The 20,688-nt window shown below is 41.9% G+C and overlaps 1 protein-coding gene across 1 annotated transcript in view; it reads right to left on the bottom strand.

Moving 5' to 3' along the window:
* Positions 1–18,521: 18,521 nt before the first annotated feature.
* Positions 18,522–20,688, bottom strand: part of PNP (purine nucleoside phosphorylase) — an 11,772-nt gene continuing 9,605 nt past the window's right edge. Inside the window, exon 6 of the mRNA XM_011976172.1 lies at positions 18,522–19,232. Within this exon, the coding sequence (XP_011831562.1) occupies positions 19,015–19,232 (218 nt within the window). The 3' untranslated portion in view covers positions 18,522–19,014. The remainder of the gene's footprint in view (positions 19,233–20,688) is intronic.

The raw sequence follows: 20,688 nt of genomic DNA, 5'->3' as shown, positions 1-20,688 counted from the left end.
CAGACCGTACAAACCAGCACTGAGTTGACTTCACCAGGAGGAAGAGCCTTTCTTCTCATTCATACAAAAATGCTGTTTGGGCTTTCTGGGGACCTAAACAGACGGCTCTACATTTTAGTTCATTTTCACATAAGTAACCTCGTGTGATCCTCACAACTTCCCCACCAAGTAAGACAGTCTCAAATTACTTCTTTAGTTTTACAATAAAACTGTTAAGTGACTCGCCTGAGGCCACATAGGTAGCGGGTGGCAGAACAGGAATGAGGCCCTGATCTGCTGACTTCCACCCATTGTTTTTTCTTTTTCAGCATCTACCTAGACTCTGATAATGTGTTCCAGTTGAAATCATTTCCATGGACCTCGAGAACAATTGGTTACCAGTGATTCCAAAAACAATCTTGAATATATAAGATAGGTATTTTTAGTTATTATTAAGAATCACAATTCACATTTGTAAAATGAACTACACAGACCTGCTCACAATCTGTAGAATCCAACCCTTCTTAACTCTGCTTGCTACTTTATTCTTATGATCCTTGTTCCCCCTCTCTAATCATTGTAGTTCCTCTGATCTAGCTTTCTACCTGTTCAGGCCCTGCATAGCCACGGGTTCCGTCCATGGATTACTCTCTGGGGGCGTTACCACATTATGTCTTGTTCTTTCTAACTGAGTGATTTGGGTAGCTTCTGCAATCTTGGAAGAATTTTGCTAATAACATATGAACCGTTAGACCACAACCACTCTGGTGCAACAGAAACTTCCAGAACCAACAGTCTACAAAAGGAGCTCCCCAAAATCACATCTAACCTATGAATCACTCCTGCCAAGAAGTTCTTTGTTTTTGCACAGCCTATACCTCTGCTAGAAAAGATGCCAGCTCTCAGATATTCTGGGTGGCATCCTCGATAAAAATCATGCTCAGGCCGGGCGCAGTGGCTCACGCCTGTAATCCCAGCACTTTGGGAGGCTGAGGCAGGTGCATCACTTGAGCACAGGAGTTTGAGACCAGCCCAGGCAACATGGAAAGGCCCTGTTTCTACTAAAAATACAAAAACTAGCGGGGTGCGGTGGTGCGTGCCTGTAGTCCCAGCTACTTTGGAGGCTGAGGTGGGAAGGTCACCTGAGCTCAGGGTGTTGAGGCTGCGGTGAACTGATACCATGCTGCTGCACTCTGGCCTGGGCAACAGAATGTCTCAAAAAAAAAGAGAAATGTTCAAACATTTTTATCAGTGTAAGTAATATTCACTGCCTTCTTTGAAATAGGCTTAATCATTATCTTTAGAGATATTTCATCTAAAAATTATTGGAAATGACTTTATTATCTGGTTGCATATGTTGAAGAAATAACCAAATTTCTTTGTAAGTTGCATTATTCTTATTTTGAGCCTGCATAACCTTTCACATTTGAAAATTATTGGTAATAAACTAACCACAGTCATTTTAATGCTCTGTCACCTACAGATAGTTTTTACTTTACTCTAATTTTGCCTAAAGGCTCTGCTATAAATTACAGGCCAGAATTTGTGTCTTCAATAAAGAAGGACAGTCTCAAAGCCTCATGAAAAACAATTGTACCAGTTATTTCAAACTACTGATACTTTAAAGCATACACTTGGACATAGGCTTTTGAGGTAACATCACTTAGACAATGTTTAGATCAGGCTGGGTGCAGTGACTCATGCCTACTGTAATCCCAACACTCTGGGAGGGAGAGGCGGGTGGTTCACCCGAGATCAGGAGTTTGAGACCAGTCTGGCCAACATGGCAAAACCCCGTCTATACTAAAAATACAAAAAAATTAGCTGGGCGTGGTGGCAGGGGGCCTGTAATCCCAGCTACCTGGGAGGCTGAGGCAGGAGAATCACTTGAACTGGGGAGGTGGAGGTTACAGAGAATAGAGATCGCACCACTGCACTCGAGCCTAGGTGACAAAGCTAGTCTCCATCTCAAAAAAAAAAATTTTTTTTAGATCAAACCTATGGACTGACTCCAGATTTCCAAAACTCATTTTAGTTAAAAAAAACAAAAAACAAAAAACAAAAACTGCCTAATGACAGCTAACTCAAGTTTCAACAGAATAAGAATTAATCACATAAAACTGAATGAACTGATAAAGAGACGTTGTAGTTATTTGTTTGGAACATTGTTTTAAAGTTCTGCCTTCATGTTGATGTTGTTTTAATGTTCTATTCAGAATATATAAAGAAGGTTTTTTTTCTTCTTAAAAATCTCTCTAATTCATACGTTAGCAGCTTTTGTAAATTAAAATATTTATCAAATATAAATATTTTTAAATGATATCTGATTCTTACTGAACTTACTCCAAATGAGAATTCAGAAACTCTTACCACCCTTCTTACTTTTTATAACAGTATAGTTATCTGAATAGGTTCAGCAAGAATCTTTTCTTTTTTACCAGGATATAACCGAAAACCAGTTACACAACCAGGGTGTGGGTCAGAATGTCATTTTTGAGAATGGTGCTCATTTAATCAGCTTTGATGAGCCAATGCCTACAAAATCCTCTCAGGAAAACCCACCTGGGATCTGGTTACAGAGTCCCAGCCTTGCAGAAGGTCAGGAAGTTCAATTCCTAGTTCTTGGTTCCTTACCTTCTTGGCAGGTAAGAAACTTTCAGAAAATGTGAGAACCTTGAGAAGAAAGCAATTCATCCAAATGTATCGGTACTGTGGGTAAAATCTAGTGGAAAGAGATTCTTGAGCTTAGTTTTTCTAAACTCACAATAGCAAATAATAGAGGCTTTTAAAAGTCAGTCTGAGATTTCTTAAGAAAACTTCTAGAAAGAAGTTCATTCTGTGGCCTTGTGAATAGTATATGGCTCTAGATTTACAAAGCAAACTTAAGAAGGCCTATATGGTACATAAAACTCTTCCACCTGTAGAAATAATCAGGCCAAACTATCAGGATTGCCCTTTTACTTACCTTCTGTCACACGGAGCTGGGAGCTTTCTATGCCATCTCTCTTCTTGTCCTCAGTGACAAGCAAAGTGTCTGGAACAATGAAGGTAGTCAACAACATTTATGAGAAGAATAAATATCAGGTTGTGGAATAGCTTTTGCACCTGATTCCAACCATGAGGCAGCAATGGAAAGCCAGGGAGGCAGGGGGAGGTGCTGGACTCATCAAGCTCGGTTTCCACTGCCCAGCCTCAAGTTGTACCATGGGGAGACAGAGACTCCATTAAAAATAAACTGCTAATTAACTTTAAAATACTCCAGCAATAAATAAATACATAAAAATAACAAAATAAGGAGAAGAGATGAAACAAGATGGACAAAATGTTGATTACTGTTGAAGTTGCATGTAACGGGTACTTGGGGATTAATCATACTCTTCTCTCTGCTTAAGTGCATGTTTAAAAATTTCCGTAATGGAAAGGAAGAGAAAGGAAAGGAAAAGGAAGGGAAAAGATAAAGGAAGGGAAGAGAAGGGAGGGGAGAGCAGGGGAGAGGAAGGAAGAGGAGGGGAGGAAAGGGAAAGGGAGGGTAAAGGAGGTAAAGGGGAGAAGTGGGGAGGGGGAGGGGAGGTGAAGGGAGGGGAGAGGAAGGAAGGGAAGGGAGAAAGGAAACAAAAGAAAAGAAGAAAAGAAAAGGAATGGAAAGGGAAAGGACAGGAAAGAGGAAAGGAGAAAGGAAAGGAAAAAGGAATGGAAAAAAAAAGAAAGAAGGGGAAAGGAAAGGAAACTTGAAGGGGAAGGAAATTACAAAAAGGAAGTCTGCTGACTTTGTAAGGAAGGGGGTCATGAGTAAGTTCAGGCAGTTTTGTTTTGTTTCGGGTTTTTGCACCAGTGTTCCAGGTGTCGTAATCAGAGTGACTCATCTTGAATAAAGGCCAGATGAAGCCAAACCTGCTGGGTTACTTTCCCAGGAAACTGGGCACTGTTAATCACAAGATGTTTATGGTTGAGGAAATGAGTCAATGGAAAAAGGCATTCTTACTTTAAAAATGGGTTTCTTGGATGGCATGGTGGCTCACACCCGTAATCCCGGCACTTCGGGAGGCCAAGGCAGGTAGATTGCTTGATCTCAGGAGTTCCAGACCAGCCATGGGCAATGTCAGGCCTCTGAGCCCAAGTCTGCACGTACAAGTATCCAGATGGCCTGAAGCAACTGAAGAATCACAAAAGAAGTGAAAATGGCCGGTTCCTGCCTTAACTGATGACATTACCTTGTGAAATTCCTTCTCCTGGCTCAGAAGCTCCCCCACTGAGCACCTTGTGACCCCTGCCCCTGCCCGCTAGAGAACAACCCCCTTTGACTGTAATTTTCCACCACCCACCCAAATCCGGTGAAACAGCCCCACCCCTATCTCCCTTCGCTGACTCTTTTCAAACTCAGCCCACCTACACCCAGGTGATTAAAAAACTTTATTGCTCACGCAAAGCTTGTTGGTGGTCTCTTCAAACGGACATGCATGACAGGCAACACGGTGAAACCCTGTCTCTATATAAAAATAAAAATAAAAATTAGCTGGGTGTGGAGACTGAGGTGGGAGAATCCAGGAGGATCGAAGAGGATCGAGTCCAGGAGGTGGAGGCTGCAGTGAGCCTAGATCACGCCACAGCACTCCAGCCTGGGTGACAAGAGTGAAACCCCGTCTTAAAAAAAAAGGCTGGGGGTTGGGGGTGATGGGTGGGAGGGTTTCTTGCGGTGGTGAAGGTGTAAGCAAATAAATAAATAAAAATAAAAATGGGTTTCACTTTAAAGGTAATACTACACTCATAAATGCTTGCTGAAATCAATAGTTACACCAGAGAATAACAATACTAGTAGCCTGTCACAACTTGATTGTAAGCCTTTATAATAAAGTAAACTATTCTTAACCTTAATATCCTATATAAGCAAGCATTACATTTAAGGTAGGGGCATTCCTCCTCTTGCTCTCTGAGGATGCCCTACTCTGTAATAGAGTAGTTTCTAATGAACTGTTTTAACTGTACTGTACTCTGCGCCCTGTCCTTAATTCTTTCTTGCCCAAGATCGAAGAACCTGCTCTTGAGGTCTGGGACAGGAATCCTTTTCCAGTAAAACCGGTAGTTGAAACCACTCCCTGCTCCACCTCTGACTTCCTTTTTTGTTCTGAGAGAGGATCTGTAAAACACTAGCAGTTTTGAGGAAGAGTGAGCCCTAGGGAGGGAAGTGCTCAGTGGCCTTGTGCTAGCTCGCATTCTCGAAGTCAGCCTCACTCCACACACTGGCCTTTTCCTGATCCCTTTCGGGTCTGAGACTGGGCAGTGGTCAGATACTGCCATGAGTAGATGGGAGTGGAAATACTCAGAGCTGAGGAGGAGGCAGGAGAAGGGGAGCCCAAACTTTCAAACAATTGTCATGATGTGATATTTCAACTTGAGATAGTGGCGAAATAAATTTTAGTGGGAACTGCGTTCAATCCATATGACAAAATGTCTGAAGTCTGAAGACGATATATCAGCTAAACTGGTAGCTTCTAATCTTTTAATCATCATGGGTCCTTTTTTCTTTCCTTTTTTTAAATAAAATTTTAAAAATTCCTTCCCAAGTAACTGGGACTATAGGTGGGCACCACCATACCCAGCTAATTTTTTTATTTTTTGTAGAGATGTAGAGATGGGGTTGCCCAACCTATTGGACCCTTTTTATTATTCCCAGTCCCCATAGGCCCCTATAAATATTTGTTAAGAAATGGTTGTAACTTAACAAATGTATTTGGGGGACCATGTCCAAAAAAGCCAGATGGCCACCCAGAAAGGGTTTCGAGAGGTGGAGGTCGCACAATTATCCAAGATACATTAGATCCTATCCTCAACTTACAGGGGCAAACTTGGTCTTATCTGAGTTTTTCAGTTTCTTTTTTTTGAGACAGAGTCTCACTCTTGTTGCCCAGGTTGGAGTACAGTGGCGTGATGTCAGCTCACTGCAAACTCTGCCTCTCGGGTTCAAGCTTCCCCTGCCTCAGCCTCCCAAGTAACTGGGATTACAGGCACCCGCCACCACACCTGGCTAATTTTTGTATTTTTAGTAGAGATGGAGTTTCACCATTTTGGCCAGGGTGATCTCGAACTCTGGACCTCAGGTGATCTGCCTGCCTAGGCCTCCCAAAGTGCTGGGATTATAGGCATGAGCCACTGTGTCCGGCAAGTTTTTCAGTTTCATGCGACTGACTCACACCAACCAATCCCCAATTAAAATTATGAACAAGATCTACACTGAAAAATATGTGCAGTGAAAATAAACTTGCCCCATACATTCTCTCTCTGACTCAAGTGGGAGACCAAACCTCAAAGAGATGATTGCTTGGTGAGTATCAGTGGTCAGCAGTGTCACAGTTCCTTCAGGCCAGGATAAGTTTGGGAAAACATTTCTGACTTGAAATTAAGAACTGAGCTACTGTCTTATTCCTGGACAATGATGGCTTAGTAGAAAGCAATTCTCATAATTTAGAATTTCCCTTTCCAATTTCCAAACTCTCCTATCTCCTTCTTAAAATACATTAGCATGCTTGTTGATTTGTATTCTTTTATACTCCACCTTGTTCCAAGATAGGATTAAAGTCAGCTTGCAAAACTGTCTGCAATAAATAATAACATGAATCAAATTTAGGTGGGAGAAAAGAGGCAGGATACAACTTGATTGATTATGCCATCATTGTATGGAGGCTGAAATCGTTATGCTTCCTGAAGCCGGCATTTTGGTTCCCAGAGCTGAAGTCTGTAAGTCCTTAGCCCTAGTTGACAGATGAGAAGTTTTGATGGTTTAATTCTACAAATGGTGACTACTATTTACCAAATGCTGGTTTGACCTGATTTAATTCTCAGGTGGTACTAATAATTTCAAGTGTTGAAGAAATTTTGCCATTTAATATTCATACCTACAAATTACCACTTTATTTTCCCATTTGTATTAATAAAAATGAATAAATGAATAAAACTTACCAAAAAAGAGTTTTTAATAAGAATGAGATGACCACAATGGTTTGAATAGTTCAAATAAACTTAGTTTTAGTTGGCATGTTGTAGCCTCATTCAGAGTAAATGTGTGGTTTCCAGTAAGATGCTTGACATGTTAAAATTAGCTCACAGACCTTCATTTTTACATTTGACGCCTAGAAACAATCTTGAAAGGACAGCCAACAACCGTACGAAAAACAAAATAGAAACCACCTAAGTCAAGAAGGTAGACACAAATGCCCCTCAATTTGCAAATAGATATTTCCCCTGCACCAAGAATCACCCCATGGGAGGAGCAACTGAGTTAAAATTTCAGGATGAAAGGGTTTGCTTTCTCTTCATGAAACTGTGTCTAGTGCTCTGGTCAGGTAATGATGATGATCAAGGTAATATTAGTGATCCAAGGAGCAGAGGTTTTTTCCATGCAGAGCCCGTATACCCTGGTAGGGCCACCAGGTGGACAAGCCAGTCCATCTGCACGATGCTACTAAATGGCGGGTCACAGAACCAAAGAAAGGAATGACTTGGCAAAAGAATCTCTGCCTTTTCTGAACCTTTTTTTTTTTTTTTTTTTTTTATTGAGATGGAGTCTCGCTCTGTTGCCTGGCTAGAGAGCAGTGGCGCGATCTCGGTTCACTGCAAGCTCTGCCTCCCGGGTTCAAGCCATTCTCCTGCCTCAGCCTCCCGAGTAGCTGGGACTACAGGTGCCCGCCACCACGTCTGGCTAATTTTTTTTTTTTTTTTTTTTTTTTTGAGACGGAGTCTAGCTCTGTCGCCCAGGCTGGAGTGCAGTGGCCAGATCTCAGCTCACTGCAAGCTCCGCCTCCTGGGTTTACGCCATTCTCCTGCCTCAGCCTCCCGAGTAGCTGGGACTACAGGCGCCTGCCACCTCGCCCGGCTAGTTTTTTGTATTTTTTAGTAGAGACGGGGTATTTTTAGTGGAGACAGGGTTTCACCATGTCAGCCAGGATGGTCTCGATTTCCTGACCTCAAGATCCCCCTGCCTTGGCCTCCCAAAGCATTGGGATTACAGGCATGAGCCACCCCGCTCGGCCAGAACTTTTTTGAGTTCACAGACTAAGTTCACTTGGGATGGCAGATACTGGCTCATATGGTTTGGCTGTGTGTCCCCACCCAAATTTCATCTTGAATTGTACTCCCATAATTCCCACATGTTGTGGGAGGGACCCGGTAGGAGATAATTTGAATCATCGGGTGGTTTCCCCCATACTGTTCTGGTGGTCGTAAGTCTCACGAGATCTGATGGTTTTATCAGGGGTTTCTACTTTTGCATCTTCCTCATTCTTTGTTGCCTCCGCCAAGTAAGAAGTGCCTTTCACCCTCTGCCATGATTGTGAGACCTCCGCAGCCATGTAGAACTGTAAGTCAAATTAAACCTCCTTTTCTTCCCAGTCTCTGGTATGTCTTTATCAGCATCGTGAAAACGGACTGATACACTGGCACAGAAGTTAGCACAGAAGAGTTGTTCATAAAGGTTTGGTGAAAGAGAGAGGAAAGGAGAGGAAAGGGAAGGAAGGAAATAGGGAAGAAGGGAGGCAGGGAGCCCTGAGCAGTGCATGGAGGTCAGCAGTTAAGATTAGCTCAGCAAAGGAAGAGTCCTGGGCTCCCCTGAGAGATGACCTCTGACAGGCTTCCAGGTTCCCATGCTCTTTGAGAGAGTCTTTCTTATTCCCTTACCCAGTATACAGGTACTTTGGCCTGGCCTGGCTGGCCAGATATGCAGTTGAGGTTTTACCTTCAAAGATGGCGGCTAGAGAAATAAGAAAAGGGAAAGCATTTAGAATCCATAATAAACCGTACTGATAAGTAACACACATGCAGATCTTACGAATTAATGTTGATCTTCTTAGGTAAGACCTTCATAATGCCAATGCTGTTATGTTAGAGAATGTCCTTATTCTTAGAGATGCATGCCAATATATTCAAAAGTGGACTGATAGGCAAATTGTCTGCAGCAGTTTACTTTCAAATGGCTCAGGGAAAACAAATGTATGGAGCAAATTATTGACTATTGATGGTTTAGGTGAGAGGTACACTAGTGTTCGTTTATATCCTTTCTAGTTTTCTGTAAACCTAAAGATATTCCAAGTTAAAAGTTCAGGACAAATGGACATTAGAAATTTTCCCTAAAATGTATAAAATCCGTAGTAAGCACACCTAACTGGTAACAGTGCTTGCTTATCTTGGCTGAGAGGATAAGGGGTTCTTCCTTGCTTTTTGGTGCTTGTGCATGTGTGTTTAAGGCCACAGCTAGGACCTTTCTTTCTGCCCCTCTGGCCTCTTTCACTGCACCAAACCACCTGCTAATCCCCCTAAGAACCACGTTTCTCAACAAGTGTTTCTATGCCTATCAGTAGCCCCACATGCTTCTTCCCCACAAACCCTTTCCTCATAAACCATTGCCCACACAAAACACACCCCCTTTAAACTGCTGTTCTGGAACAAATGGCTTTCTTCTCTACTGAGTGCACCTCTGCCCAAGGCTTCCACCCACAAACGATTCTTTCTCTAAAGTTCCTGTGTAATCCTACCCCACCCATCCTCTCTGAATCATTGCCTCAATCCCCTGAGGTCTATCTTGTTGCAAATTGAATTCCTGCTGGTGTTGAACCGGAAGATTTCTCAGTTTGGTAAGCTAAAGAGTTGCCCTTCCCTGACAGATGAAGCAGTGAATTGCTTCCACTTTTGTCTAGGATCAGGCACAGACCTTACTGTTTCTGCCCTAGCACTCCAGCTCCTCAGGTCCCACTTGAGTGGCGTCAAGCAGAAGTGGACATGCATGGATAGGTATATAATTATTGAAACATGAAAGCACAGTGTAACATCTCACTCTCCTTCTGTAGAACTAGAGTGTTGTGGAACTGTAATTGTTGCTATTCAGGTTTTCGCAGATAAAATGACTTGAAAAGAATTTTAGAGGTCATAAGGTCAAATATTTCTGTCTACAGCCTTGTCAAATACTCCTCTAGCTCCTATTTCAACATTTCAGGAATGTAACATAACAATGTCTTTTTTGTAGAGCTCTTTTTCTAATATTGAGTGGGATCTTCTGTCCTAGTCAACTCTCCAAAGTTACACGGAATAAATTTGATTCTTCTATATAAATAATGTTTAAAAATAATATAAGGCCGGGTATGTTGGCTCATACCTATAATCCCAATACTTTAGGAGGCCGAGGTGCTAGGATCACTTGAGGCCAGGAATTCGAGATCAGTCTGGGTAACATAGCAAGACCTTGTTTCTACAAAAAAATACTGTTTTAAGTAGCTGGGTGTGGTGGTATGTGCCTGTAGTCCCAGCTACTCAGGAGTTTGAGGCAAGAGGATTGCTTGAGCCTTGGAGTTCAAGGATGCAGAGAGCTATGATCATACTACTGCATTCCATGGAGCTTGGGTAACAGATCAAGATTCTATCTCTTAAAAAAATGATGATGATAGTATTAGTAGAAGACAGTTCTTCGCTACCTTCTTTCATCTTCTGTTTACCACCAAACTTAACTACTCTCTGACTTTTCATTCAACCTAAATGTGATGCCTTTTTACACATTCTCCACCCCTATCTCTATATGTAGATCCAATGGTATGGAGACAAAAGTCCTGAGTCTGAAGGAATAGCTTAGCTATTCCTTTGCTGTGTGATGTTGGAAAAGTCAGATAACCTTTCTCTAAGCCTTTTTAAATCAGAAAAATGAAAATGAGAATAATATCAATGATACTTGCTCAAGGGTCTCAATAAGTATCACAACTAAAAGGACCAAAAAATGTAAAATATTTTGTAGACTATAAAGCACTATGTACATATTACCTGCTGTGACTATTCACATTAAAAGTCCAGTCTCAGCATGAGTGTCTCCCTTCTTCCCAGCATAAATTAGGTCCTTCTATACTAGGTTTTTTTGGTAAAATGTAGCCACACACATTGGAATTCAGCATCAATGGCTCTTATGGAATGATAGTGAATGGCAGTGATTACTCTGGAAAAATCAGTCTATTCATAATGACAATGGTTCAGACTAGTTTGTTTTATTGTTATTGTTTTGTCTTGTTTTTTAGAGAGGGACAGGGTCTTGCTTTGTCACCCAAGCTGGAGAGCAGTGGCATGATCATTGCTCACTGTAACCTGGAACTCCTGGGCTCAAGTGATCCTCTTGCCTCAGACTCCCAAGTAGGTGAAACTACAGGTGTGTGCCATTACAATCAGCTTTTTAAAAAAATTTGTGTAGAAACAGGGTCTTGCTAGTTGTCCGGGTTGGTATCAAACTTCTAGCCTCAAGTGATCCTCCCACCTCAGCCTCCCAAAGGGTTGGAATTATTGGCATGAGCCACTGCACCTGGCCTAGTTTTTTGTCTGTTTGTTTTTAATGCTTCAATGTAACAGCTACATCTTCCTTCTGTACTAGCCATTCTTTTACACTCAATCAGCTTTATAGTTGCGCCCTCCCCTGCAGGGCTCATAGCCTGCCATGTCAGGAATTGTATCCCACAAAGTCTGGAGCCTTTGGGGTCTCTAAGCAAGAATTTAGCACTGAGGCTCTGGAGAGGAAGGGCTGAACTTTCTTTAACATGTTTAAAGAGTTTGCTAAAAAGTCTTTACCCTGCAGGGATCACCTTGCAGAGTTTTTCTTTGTTGTTGTTGTTGTTGTTGTTGTTGTTTTTAATTTCCTAGCTCTGCTGCCCTCTTATGGACAGCTATCAAGTCAAAACCAATCTCCTATCTTAGACCAATTTCCTTCTATTGGCAAGATTCCCTGTCACACAACACAAGTGTAACTGTACTGTAAGCAAGCCATAGGGTATTATATCAATAATCAGTAAAGGTGCCATTTAACTCTCAGACTATGGTACAGGCCATCTTCTCTTCAAATCACACCCAAGTCCCAGTTGGCTTCTTTCCAGTTCAAAATGCCTCCCATCATTTTTTTAAAAAGGGAAAAAAACCTTCCCCTGAACCCATATCCTTTCCCCCAGCTACCACTTCCCTTTAGAGCAATTTTCATTGTTTTCGCTTGCTGCCTCTATTTCCTCATCTCTCATTCTTTCTGGTGTCTGCTCTAATAAATATATCATCTTTGTTACCCCACTGAGACTACTTGTCAAGGTCAGCAGTGACCTTAATCAGTCTCTTTCTTCACTTTCCCTCCAAAGCATCCTACTTCTTGGTTTTCCTTCTACCTCATTAATGTCTCCTCAGACCCATTTGCTAGATCCTTCTGCTTCTCCTGACTTCTGTCCTGAAGTGATATCATCCAGATCATTTGGTTTAAATGCCACCTATGTGCTAATGACTTCCAAATGTATTTACCTAGCTTAAATCTCTTCCCTTGGACCCGAACTCATATACCTGACTGTGTAATCCACGTGTCCATCTGGAGGTCTAGCTTTTCAAATGTGACAGCAGTAAAAGAAACTTTTGACTATCATGCCAAAACTGCTCCTCTGTTAACGATATCTTGGTAAATGGCAACTCCATTCACCCAGTAGGTCAAGCTAAAAACTTAGGAACCTTTCTAAATTCCTCTTTTTTACTCATACTTTATTTTCTATATGTCTATAGAAATAAGGTAGGTCTTTTATATATGTATTCTATATATATATAGAATATGTAAATTATATATCTATATAAATATAGGTAAGTCCTATCTGCTCTATCTTCAAATATCTCCAGAATCCAACCTCCTCTTACTGAAGCAGCATCGTTCATCTAAGGTAATACCCGAGGTTTGCTGCCTCACGCCAAGGAAATCAAGGATGTGGACATACAAGGAATGAGGTTAAAAGCGGAGGTTTAATAGGCAAAAGAAAGAGAAGAGCTCTCTGTGCAGAGAGCAGTCCTGGGGAAAATGGACTGCCACTTCCACAGTGAAATGCAAGAGGTTTTATAGATGAGCTTGAGGAGGCAGTATCTCATTTACACAGGGCATGAACGATTGGTTGGACCAGGTATGCCATTCGCATAGCACTCAAAGAAGCTGGCTGCCCCACCCTAATCTTTTATTATTTGGATGGGTTTTTTACCTGGCCATTGCCATGTTGCCTGATTCTTTACTGTGCGCGTGGTGACAAAGAAAAGGGAAGATGGAGCCTCCATGTTGAACATTCCTGGTCCTCAGGTAGCCCTTTTCTATTGGCACAGCAGCCAGCATTCACCTATGCAAACTTCCAGCTTGCTTATCTATGTCTGCAGCTCAATTTTTCAGGCCGCTTTTTGTTAGAAAAGAAATGATTTGGGGGTTGCTTTTAGTTAAAAAAGGAAACCTTGCCAAGGACTCTTGCCCTCACCATCTGCGTAAATAATATCTTCTACTTCCTGTATCATTTGTCACGTGCGTCCGTGTGAAGAGACCACCAAACAGGCTTTGTGTGAGCAACATGGCTGTTTATTTTACCTGGGTGCAGGTGGGCTGAGTCCAAAAAGAGAGTCAGCGAAGGGAGATAAAGGTGGGGCCGTTTTATAGGGTTTGGGTAGGTAAAGGAAAATTACAGTCAAAGGGGGATTGTTTCTGGCGGGCAGGAGTGGAGGTTACAAGGTGCTCAGTGGGGGAGCTTTTTGAGCCAGGATGAGCCAGGAAAAGGAATTTCACAAGATAATGTCATCACTTAAGGCAAAGACTGGCCATTTTCACTTCTTTTGTGGTGGAATGTCATCGGTTAAGGCGAGGCAGGGCATTTGCACTTCTTTTGTGATTCTTCAGTTACTTCAGGCCATCTGGGCATATAAGTGCAAGTCACAGGGGATGCGACAGCTTGGCTTGGGCTCAGAGGCCTGACATCATTGCCATCACTGGTTCAAGCCTAAACCAGCTTTTACCCTAATCTACCTCCAAGGTCTCCTAACCAATCACCCAGTTTTTGCTTAATATTATTGATTTTCTGCAAAGCAGCCAGTGAGGTTTTCTTTTTTAAAAAAGTAAATTGGTTAAAAATCATTTCAATGACCTTCTTTCATGCTCAAAATAAAACCTAAACTTGCTTACATCTCCAATCTTGTCTACTACCACCATTTCCCTTGTTCAGTCTACTCTAATAGTTGACCATCTGTTACTGCTAAATTGTTAAGTTCTCTGAAAACTTGTATGTTTGCTTTACCTTCTGCTTGCACACTCTTCTCTAATCACTACATCATTCACACCCTCATTTACTCAGGTCTCTGCTCAACTGCCAGCTCCTTGGAGAGGCCTTCCCTGAACCAACCTATTTGAAATCACTCACACTTTTATCACTTTTTTTTTAAAAAGCAGCCTTAGTGAGCTGTATTTCATGTATCATAAAACTTACTTGTTTCAAGTACAAAATTCAATGATTGTTAGGAATTTTATTCAGTGTTGCAACAATCACGTAGATCAGTTTTGGGACATTTTTATCCCTTAAATGAGATCTCTATGCCCATTTATATTAATCCCCATCTCAACCCTAAGCTCCAAAACACCATTAATCTACTTTCTGTCTCTATAAATTTTTCTGGATGTTTCATATAAGTAGAATCATGTAATGCAGATTTGTATCTGGATATTTTATTTAGCATGTTCTTGACGTTCATCCATGACATAGCATGTGTCAGTAGTTTGTTCTTTTTTATTAACAAATAGTGTACCATTGTATTGATGTACATTTTCTTTTTCTTTTTCTTTTTTTTGAGACAGGAGTCTCACTCTGTCACCCAGGCTGGAGTGCAGTGGCATGATCTCAGCTCACTGCAGCCTTCATCTCCCTGGTTCAAGTGATTCTCATGCCTCAGCCCCTGAGTAGCTGGGATTACAGGTGCATGCCACCATGCCTGGCTGATTTTTGTATTTTTAGTAGAGACAGGGTTTTGCTGTGTTGACCAGGCTGGTCTTACACTCCTGGCCTCAAGTGATCCACCTGCCCCAGCCTCCCAAAGTGCTGGGATTATAGGCACAAGCCACCACACCCGGCCTAGATATACATTTTTTTTTTAAATCCATTTACCAGTTGATGGGCATTTAGGATGTTTCCAGTCTTTATTATTTTAAAAGTTGCTGTGGACATTTGTGTATGTTTGTGTGGTTATATTCTTATTTCTCTTAGGCAGACAGCTACAAGTAGAATTGCTGGGTCATATGGTAGTTTTGTGCTTTGCCTTCTGAGAAACTGACAAATTGTTTTCCAACTGGCTACACCATTTTACATTTCTACCAGAAAATGGAAATTCCACAATTTAAAAAGATTCTTGTTTTTCTGCATCCTCACCAACATTTGTTAATGTGTGTCTTATTTATTATAGTCATTTTAGTGAGTGTGAAGTGGAATCTCATTGTAGTTTTAATTTGCCTTTCCTTCCTCTATTACCTTCCATCCTCTTTATTTTTTTCCTTAACACTTATTATTAACTTAGGTTTTTAAAAACATTTATATTTATTGGTTGTCTGACTCCCCTAATTTAATGTAAATACCATGAAGGCAGAAATATTGTCTTGTTCTTTTCCATATCCCTAACCCCTAGAACGTTTGTTGAGTAAGCAAGTAAACATATCCTCCTCATGTGTTCATCTCTTCTTGTTCAGCAGCCTAGAAAGATACACTTCATAGGTGCCCTGTCTGGAACATTGAGAAGCTGAAAAGCTCAGCTTCTTCCAGGTTTCATGCAGATGACAGTTTATAAATTGTCAGTTTTGGTTTTTGCGTATATGCATATATGTATACATATGTTTGTGTATGTATATGCACACACACATAGACATACACACACATCCTGACATTTCTATATGAGGCTTAATGCATCTGATTATCAAAAGGATAAAGTTCAAAGCAAATGCAGAAAAAAAATGAATGAGTGTAAGTGCAATACAGAGTTGTCAAGTAAATGTTATGGTTATCTAGAAACTGAATGGCCATTACATTTATAAATGTCAATACTAGGTACAGATTGATAGCAAGACCTGACACAATGTCACTTGAATAAATCAAACAAGGTTATTTATCCAAAGGGCATGGCATAAAGTCAGCTCAGTCAGAAAAGTGAACACATTTTCCAATTCAGGCAGAAGTACATCTTGACTCCAACATCTTCACCAAAAGTGTGCATTGTTACAGAAAACTCCTAAATGAGTGAGAAGACTCCACAGAAATTTAGTCTCTCTCGATACAGTCTATCTGTGCTCGTAAACAAGGGTGAATCTGCCTAGAACCCCTCCTTGGGCAGAGGTATCTCATGTGTCTAAGGGTTATATAATGACAGTACTATCGCTGGGTCTTAGAGAACAGTTTGGTTCTCTAAGGCATCTCTCTCAGCATATCCTGGTCTGAGAACATTCTTGAACTCAGTATTGTGGAACTGAAGCAGGGATCAGTTTCCTATATCTTTGAGAGACCAGCTAACGAGCCTTCGATCTTTGAGAGACCAGCTAACAGCCATAGGGTGTATACTGAAGTGAAGAGTCTGTAGATAACAAATAGTTAAGAAGCTGGACAACCATAAAGAATGGCAGATTGACAGAAAATATCCAAAATTACTCTTACCATAATTCTGTCTTTTTAAATACTAGCCGTTTCTATTTGTGAGGGGGAGGGGAATTTGGCAAAGTAAGCATCGAAGGAAATCTAATGACCTGCCTGCCTAAAAAATTTCAGGCATAACTCAATTTTGCTTTTCAGGGACTTTACTGACTCCATAACATCTTATCTATGATGTCCAGAGTGAGAGCTTTCCCACTGCAAAACAACTGTATGAAAAACAACTACTGTGCCAAATGTCAAGTTTATTCCTTTGATCACAATTAAATAATTTTCACACTTTGATGACATTAGTGGAACAGTAACAATGGTGGTAGCTATGTATTATTATTTTGGGGGAGACGACACAGGCAGACAATAATAAAGATTAACACTGTGAACCAGAATTGACCTTAAACAATCTCTGACAGATAAAAGAATAGTTGATAGAACTAGATCAGGTCAGGCTACACAAGACAAGTACTATATTCTACTAACCTTTTATTATAAATTACAAACCAATTACCTTTCTGCCTGTCTCACTAGAGCCTTTCATGTCCTGATCTAGTCACACCAGTTGTGACAATGACTCATGAACATGCCTAGTACTTTTTGCGGCTCTGCTTTGGCTCATCCTGATGTGAAATCCTCTTCCCCTGCTTCATCCTTCAAGACTAGGCTCAAAGTTTTCTATAAAACTTTACCTAAGTATCCACCACTTTAAGCAAAAGAAAAAAAGAAAAAAAAAAACTTTCCCTAATCTACCCAATTCTCACTGTTGGGTGTATACAATCAGTCCCTCCTTTGAGCTCCCACGTGTGACTTTGTACTCATTTTGTACAAGCGTTATACAACGGTGGCCTTGTAAATGAATCTTAAGATTGTAGAGAAAGGCCAGGAGGATGGCTCACTCCTGTAATCCTAGCACCTTGGTAGGCCGAAGCAGGAGGATTGCTTGAAGCCAGGAGTTTGAGACCAACCTCAGCAACATGACGAAACCCCATTTCTACCAAAAAGTACAAAAATTAGCCAGATGTGGTGGCTTGCACCTGTGGTCCCAGCTACTCAGGAGGCTGAGGTGAGAGAATCACTTAAGCCTGAGTGACGGAGGTTGCAGTGAACTGAGATCACACCACCACACTGCAGCCTAGGTGACAGAGTGAGACCATGTGTCAAAACAAGAGACAGAGCCACTCCAAGATGCTTTTTCTTTGTGTTGGGCAGTTAAGTAGGTCAGTTAACCAAACAAAGGATAATTTGAAAGTTCTCCAAAGCAGCCTGTGCAAAATATCTCTTCCGTATTATACCACTAACAAGTAAAATGTTGTCACTACTAGAGGCTCCTCCAGACTGGTCTTTCTCAAAAGGCACACAGGCCTGGGACGGCAGTGTGGTTTTGAAACATGCCAGCCAGCTGAATGCAAGTTGATAAGCAAAGATAATAGTGCAGTGAGCCAACAAGGGGGAAATGCCTGGATACAGTATCACAGGGAGGTTCTGACCAAGTAAAGAGAAAGACTGGAGCCCAGAAAGGAAGTGGAAGGACAGAAGCAGACACTCAAAGAGAAGCAGAGTGTGAACCAACTTCACAGGTTTGCCTGGGGCTGGCAGCAATCCAATGAACAACAGAGTGGCTGACAGCAGAGAGAGGCGTTTACCACTGCCTTGTCAGAATGGAGTGAATGGAGAGTGTGGTTACTGACGTTAGAGAAGAGTAGGAGAGAAAAGGCAAACAAGAGGAAATATAATTAGGGCTTTGGTAAGGAAGTGGGAACTAAGGAAGAGGCTAATCAGTGAACTGATTCAGCTATGATCAAATAGACAGGAAATGAAACAATCAGAAGGCAAGGGAGAGAGGAAGGACTAGCCTGACGGAAGTGGCCATCAAGTGCCAGAAGTTAACTTTTCCTTACCATCTCGTAACCTCTTTCCCACCTTTCATCATTTTGCCCTTCTTCATCCTTTGCTACACTCACATGCTATCTCATCTCAGTTCCTAATTACTTGTCTGAGAAGCAGATAGTCACACAAGACATGTGGTCTCACATCCTTTCATGTCAATCTTGTCCTGTGCCTCAGCCCCATCCCAAGCTACACAAAAAATGAAACTATTTCATCTTTCTCTTTATTCTGACAACATTATGACATTAAATAAAGTCCAAGAGGTATTGGGTTAGTCCTTGTTTGGTCTCTGGTGATTTAGATAAGGCAGAACAGAGCCCCCAGGAATGTATTATCTCAAAAAGCTAGTAGCAGCTGCTGTGCAAAGTTCTAAGGCCCGAGTCAAATCCTGGGCACCTCCACAGATGCGTGGTAGGGCATGGGCTCCAGCTCTTGTATAAGAAAGAACAGAAATGAGAACAGCTTTATTTTGTAGCGCCAACGTCTCACTATGCTCACACCTGTAACCCCAGCTGTGAGAAGAGGATCTGGCACTAGAAGGGTCTAGTGGAAGAAAGTGGGAAAGGTGAAGAATAGAAATCTTTTCCTTTCTGCTACAACCTAAGGACAGAGGCACGTGACTCCAGCAAGGGGTCAAAGAAGGTAGCAGCTACTTGGATCTTGTGTGAGAGACGCCAGACCACTCCAGGGCAGGTCAACTGGCTTTGTCAGGGAGTGGAATGCTGGCCATAAGAATGGAGACCAACTGTTCCAATTTCTGTGCAGCTTGTTTGCCAGCCGCTAATACTTCTTCATGGTTGGCCTTCTCCAGGCTTTCATAATCCATGATGACCTTGTTGGTGATGAGTGAGAAGCCGAAGACTCGAAGTCCACAGTGCCGTGCAACGATAACTTCTGGTACTGTACTCATGCCTGATGGTGAGAAAGATGGAAACCAACTGTCAGGATCCTCAAATAACTCTTTTCCTGGCCCTTTAGCCTCACTTTCAACAAGAATTAAAAATCTCAAAAAACATCCAAAGATGGCCAGGTGCAATAGTGGTTCATGCCTGTAATGGCCAGGTGCAGCAGTTCACACCTGTAATCCCAGCACTTTGGGAGGCCAAAGCAGAAGGATGTCTTGAGCCCACGAGTTTGAAACCAGCCTGGGCAACATAGTGAGACCTCAGTTCAAAAAATAATAAAATTAGCCAGATGTGGTAGTGTATGCCTGTGATCCTAGCTACTCAGGAGGCTGAGGTGGGAGGATTGTTTGAGCCCAGGCAGCTAGAACTGCAGTGAGCTAGAGACGGTGACACTGCACTCCAATCTTGGCAACAGAGCAAGGTCCCACCTAAAACAAATCCAAAGAAGCAGCTAAATTATTGTTGAGGTATGTTCTTCTGTATTGCCTAAAATAAATACACATTTCTTAAAATCACCAGTGCAATGCTTCATTTCTGTATTTGTGGCAATTTTGAAGTCAATCCTAATGATAGAGTTCCATCTTCAGCTAGAGGTACAGAAGGTGGCTATAGTGAATTTTTTAGAATTCTTAGAAACAGTCATCAAATTGGCCAGGTGCAGTGGGTCACGCCTGTAATACCAGCATGTTAGGAGGCCGAGATGGGCGGATCACCTGAGATCACAAGTTCAAGGACCAGCCTGGCCAACATGGTGAAACCTTGTCTCTACTAAAAATACAAAAATTAACTGCGTTTGGTGGCACACGTCTGTAATCCCAGCTACTTGGGAGGCTGAGGCATGAGAATTGTTTGAACCTGGGAGGTGGAGGTTGCAGTGAGCCAAGATCATGCCACTGCACTCCAGCCTGGGTGACAGAGCGTGACACCATCTCAAAAAAAAAAAAAAAAGAAAAAAGAAACAGCCATCAAATCATGGATAGGTCATTCATTAGCACTGCAGCTGTTAACCCCTTGGTGCTTCGTAAGGAGATTTGATGCTACACCAAATCTCACCACTTTGTATTTCAAGAAGTCAGTTTAATTCACCCTTCCCTGAAATCAGATCCTCTCAATCCAATGAGGCCTGTTATATCCTACTCCTTCCCAGTCCCATTTTGCTAAATCCCTCCCTCTTCAAGCCTCCAGCCAAATTCCCCTTCTCACCAACAGCATCTGCTCCCAGCTTCTGCAGCAGACGAGATTCTGCCACAGTCTCAAAGCTGGGGCCTGCCAGCATCACATAGGTGCCTTCCTGTAGCTCACGTTGCTCCCCCATTTGTTTCCACATACTGAGAGCCCTCTGCCTCATAGTCCGGTCGTAGGCATCAGACATGGCAGGGAAACGAACTCCAAACCTAGGACACAGGTTGAATTATCTCACATAAATGGAATTTTAAAAATTCTCCCAAGGCTCCTAGAGAAGT

The sequence above is a fragment of the Mandrillus leucophaeus genome, unplaced genomic scaffold (assembly GCF_000951045.1).
Source record: "Mandrillus leucophaeus isolate KB7577 unplaced genomic scaffold, Mleu.le_1.0 Scaffold163, whole genome shotgun sequence".
Classification (NCBI taxonomy): Eukaryota; Metazoa; Chordata; class Mammalia; order Primates; family Cercopithecidae; genus Mandrillus; species Mandrillus leucophaeus.
The sequence above is the reverse complement of the archived record's forward strand: the minus strand, read 5'-3'. Positions and strand labels throughout refer to the sequence as shown.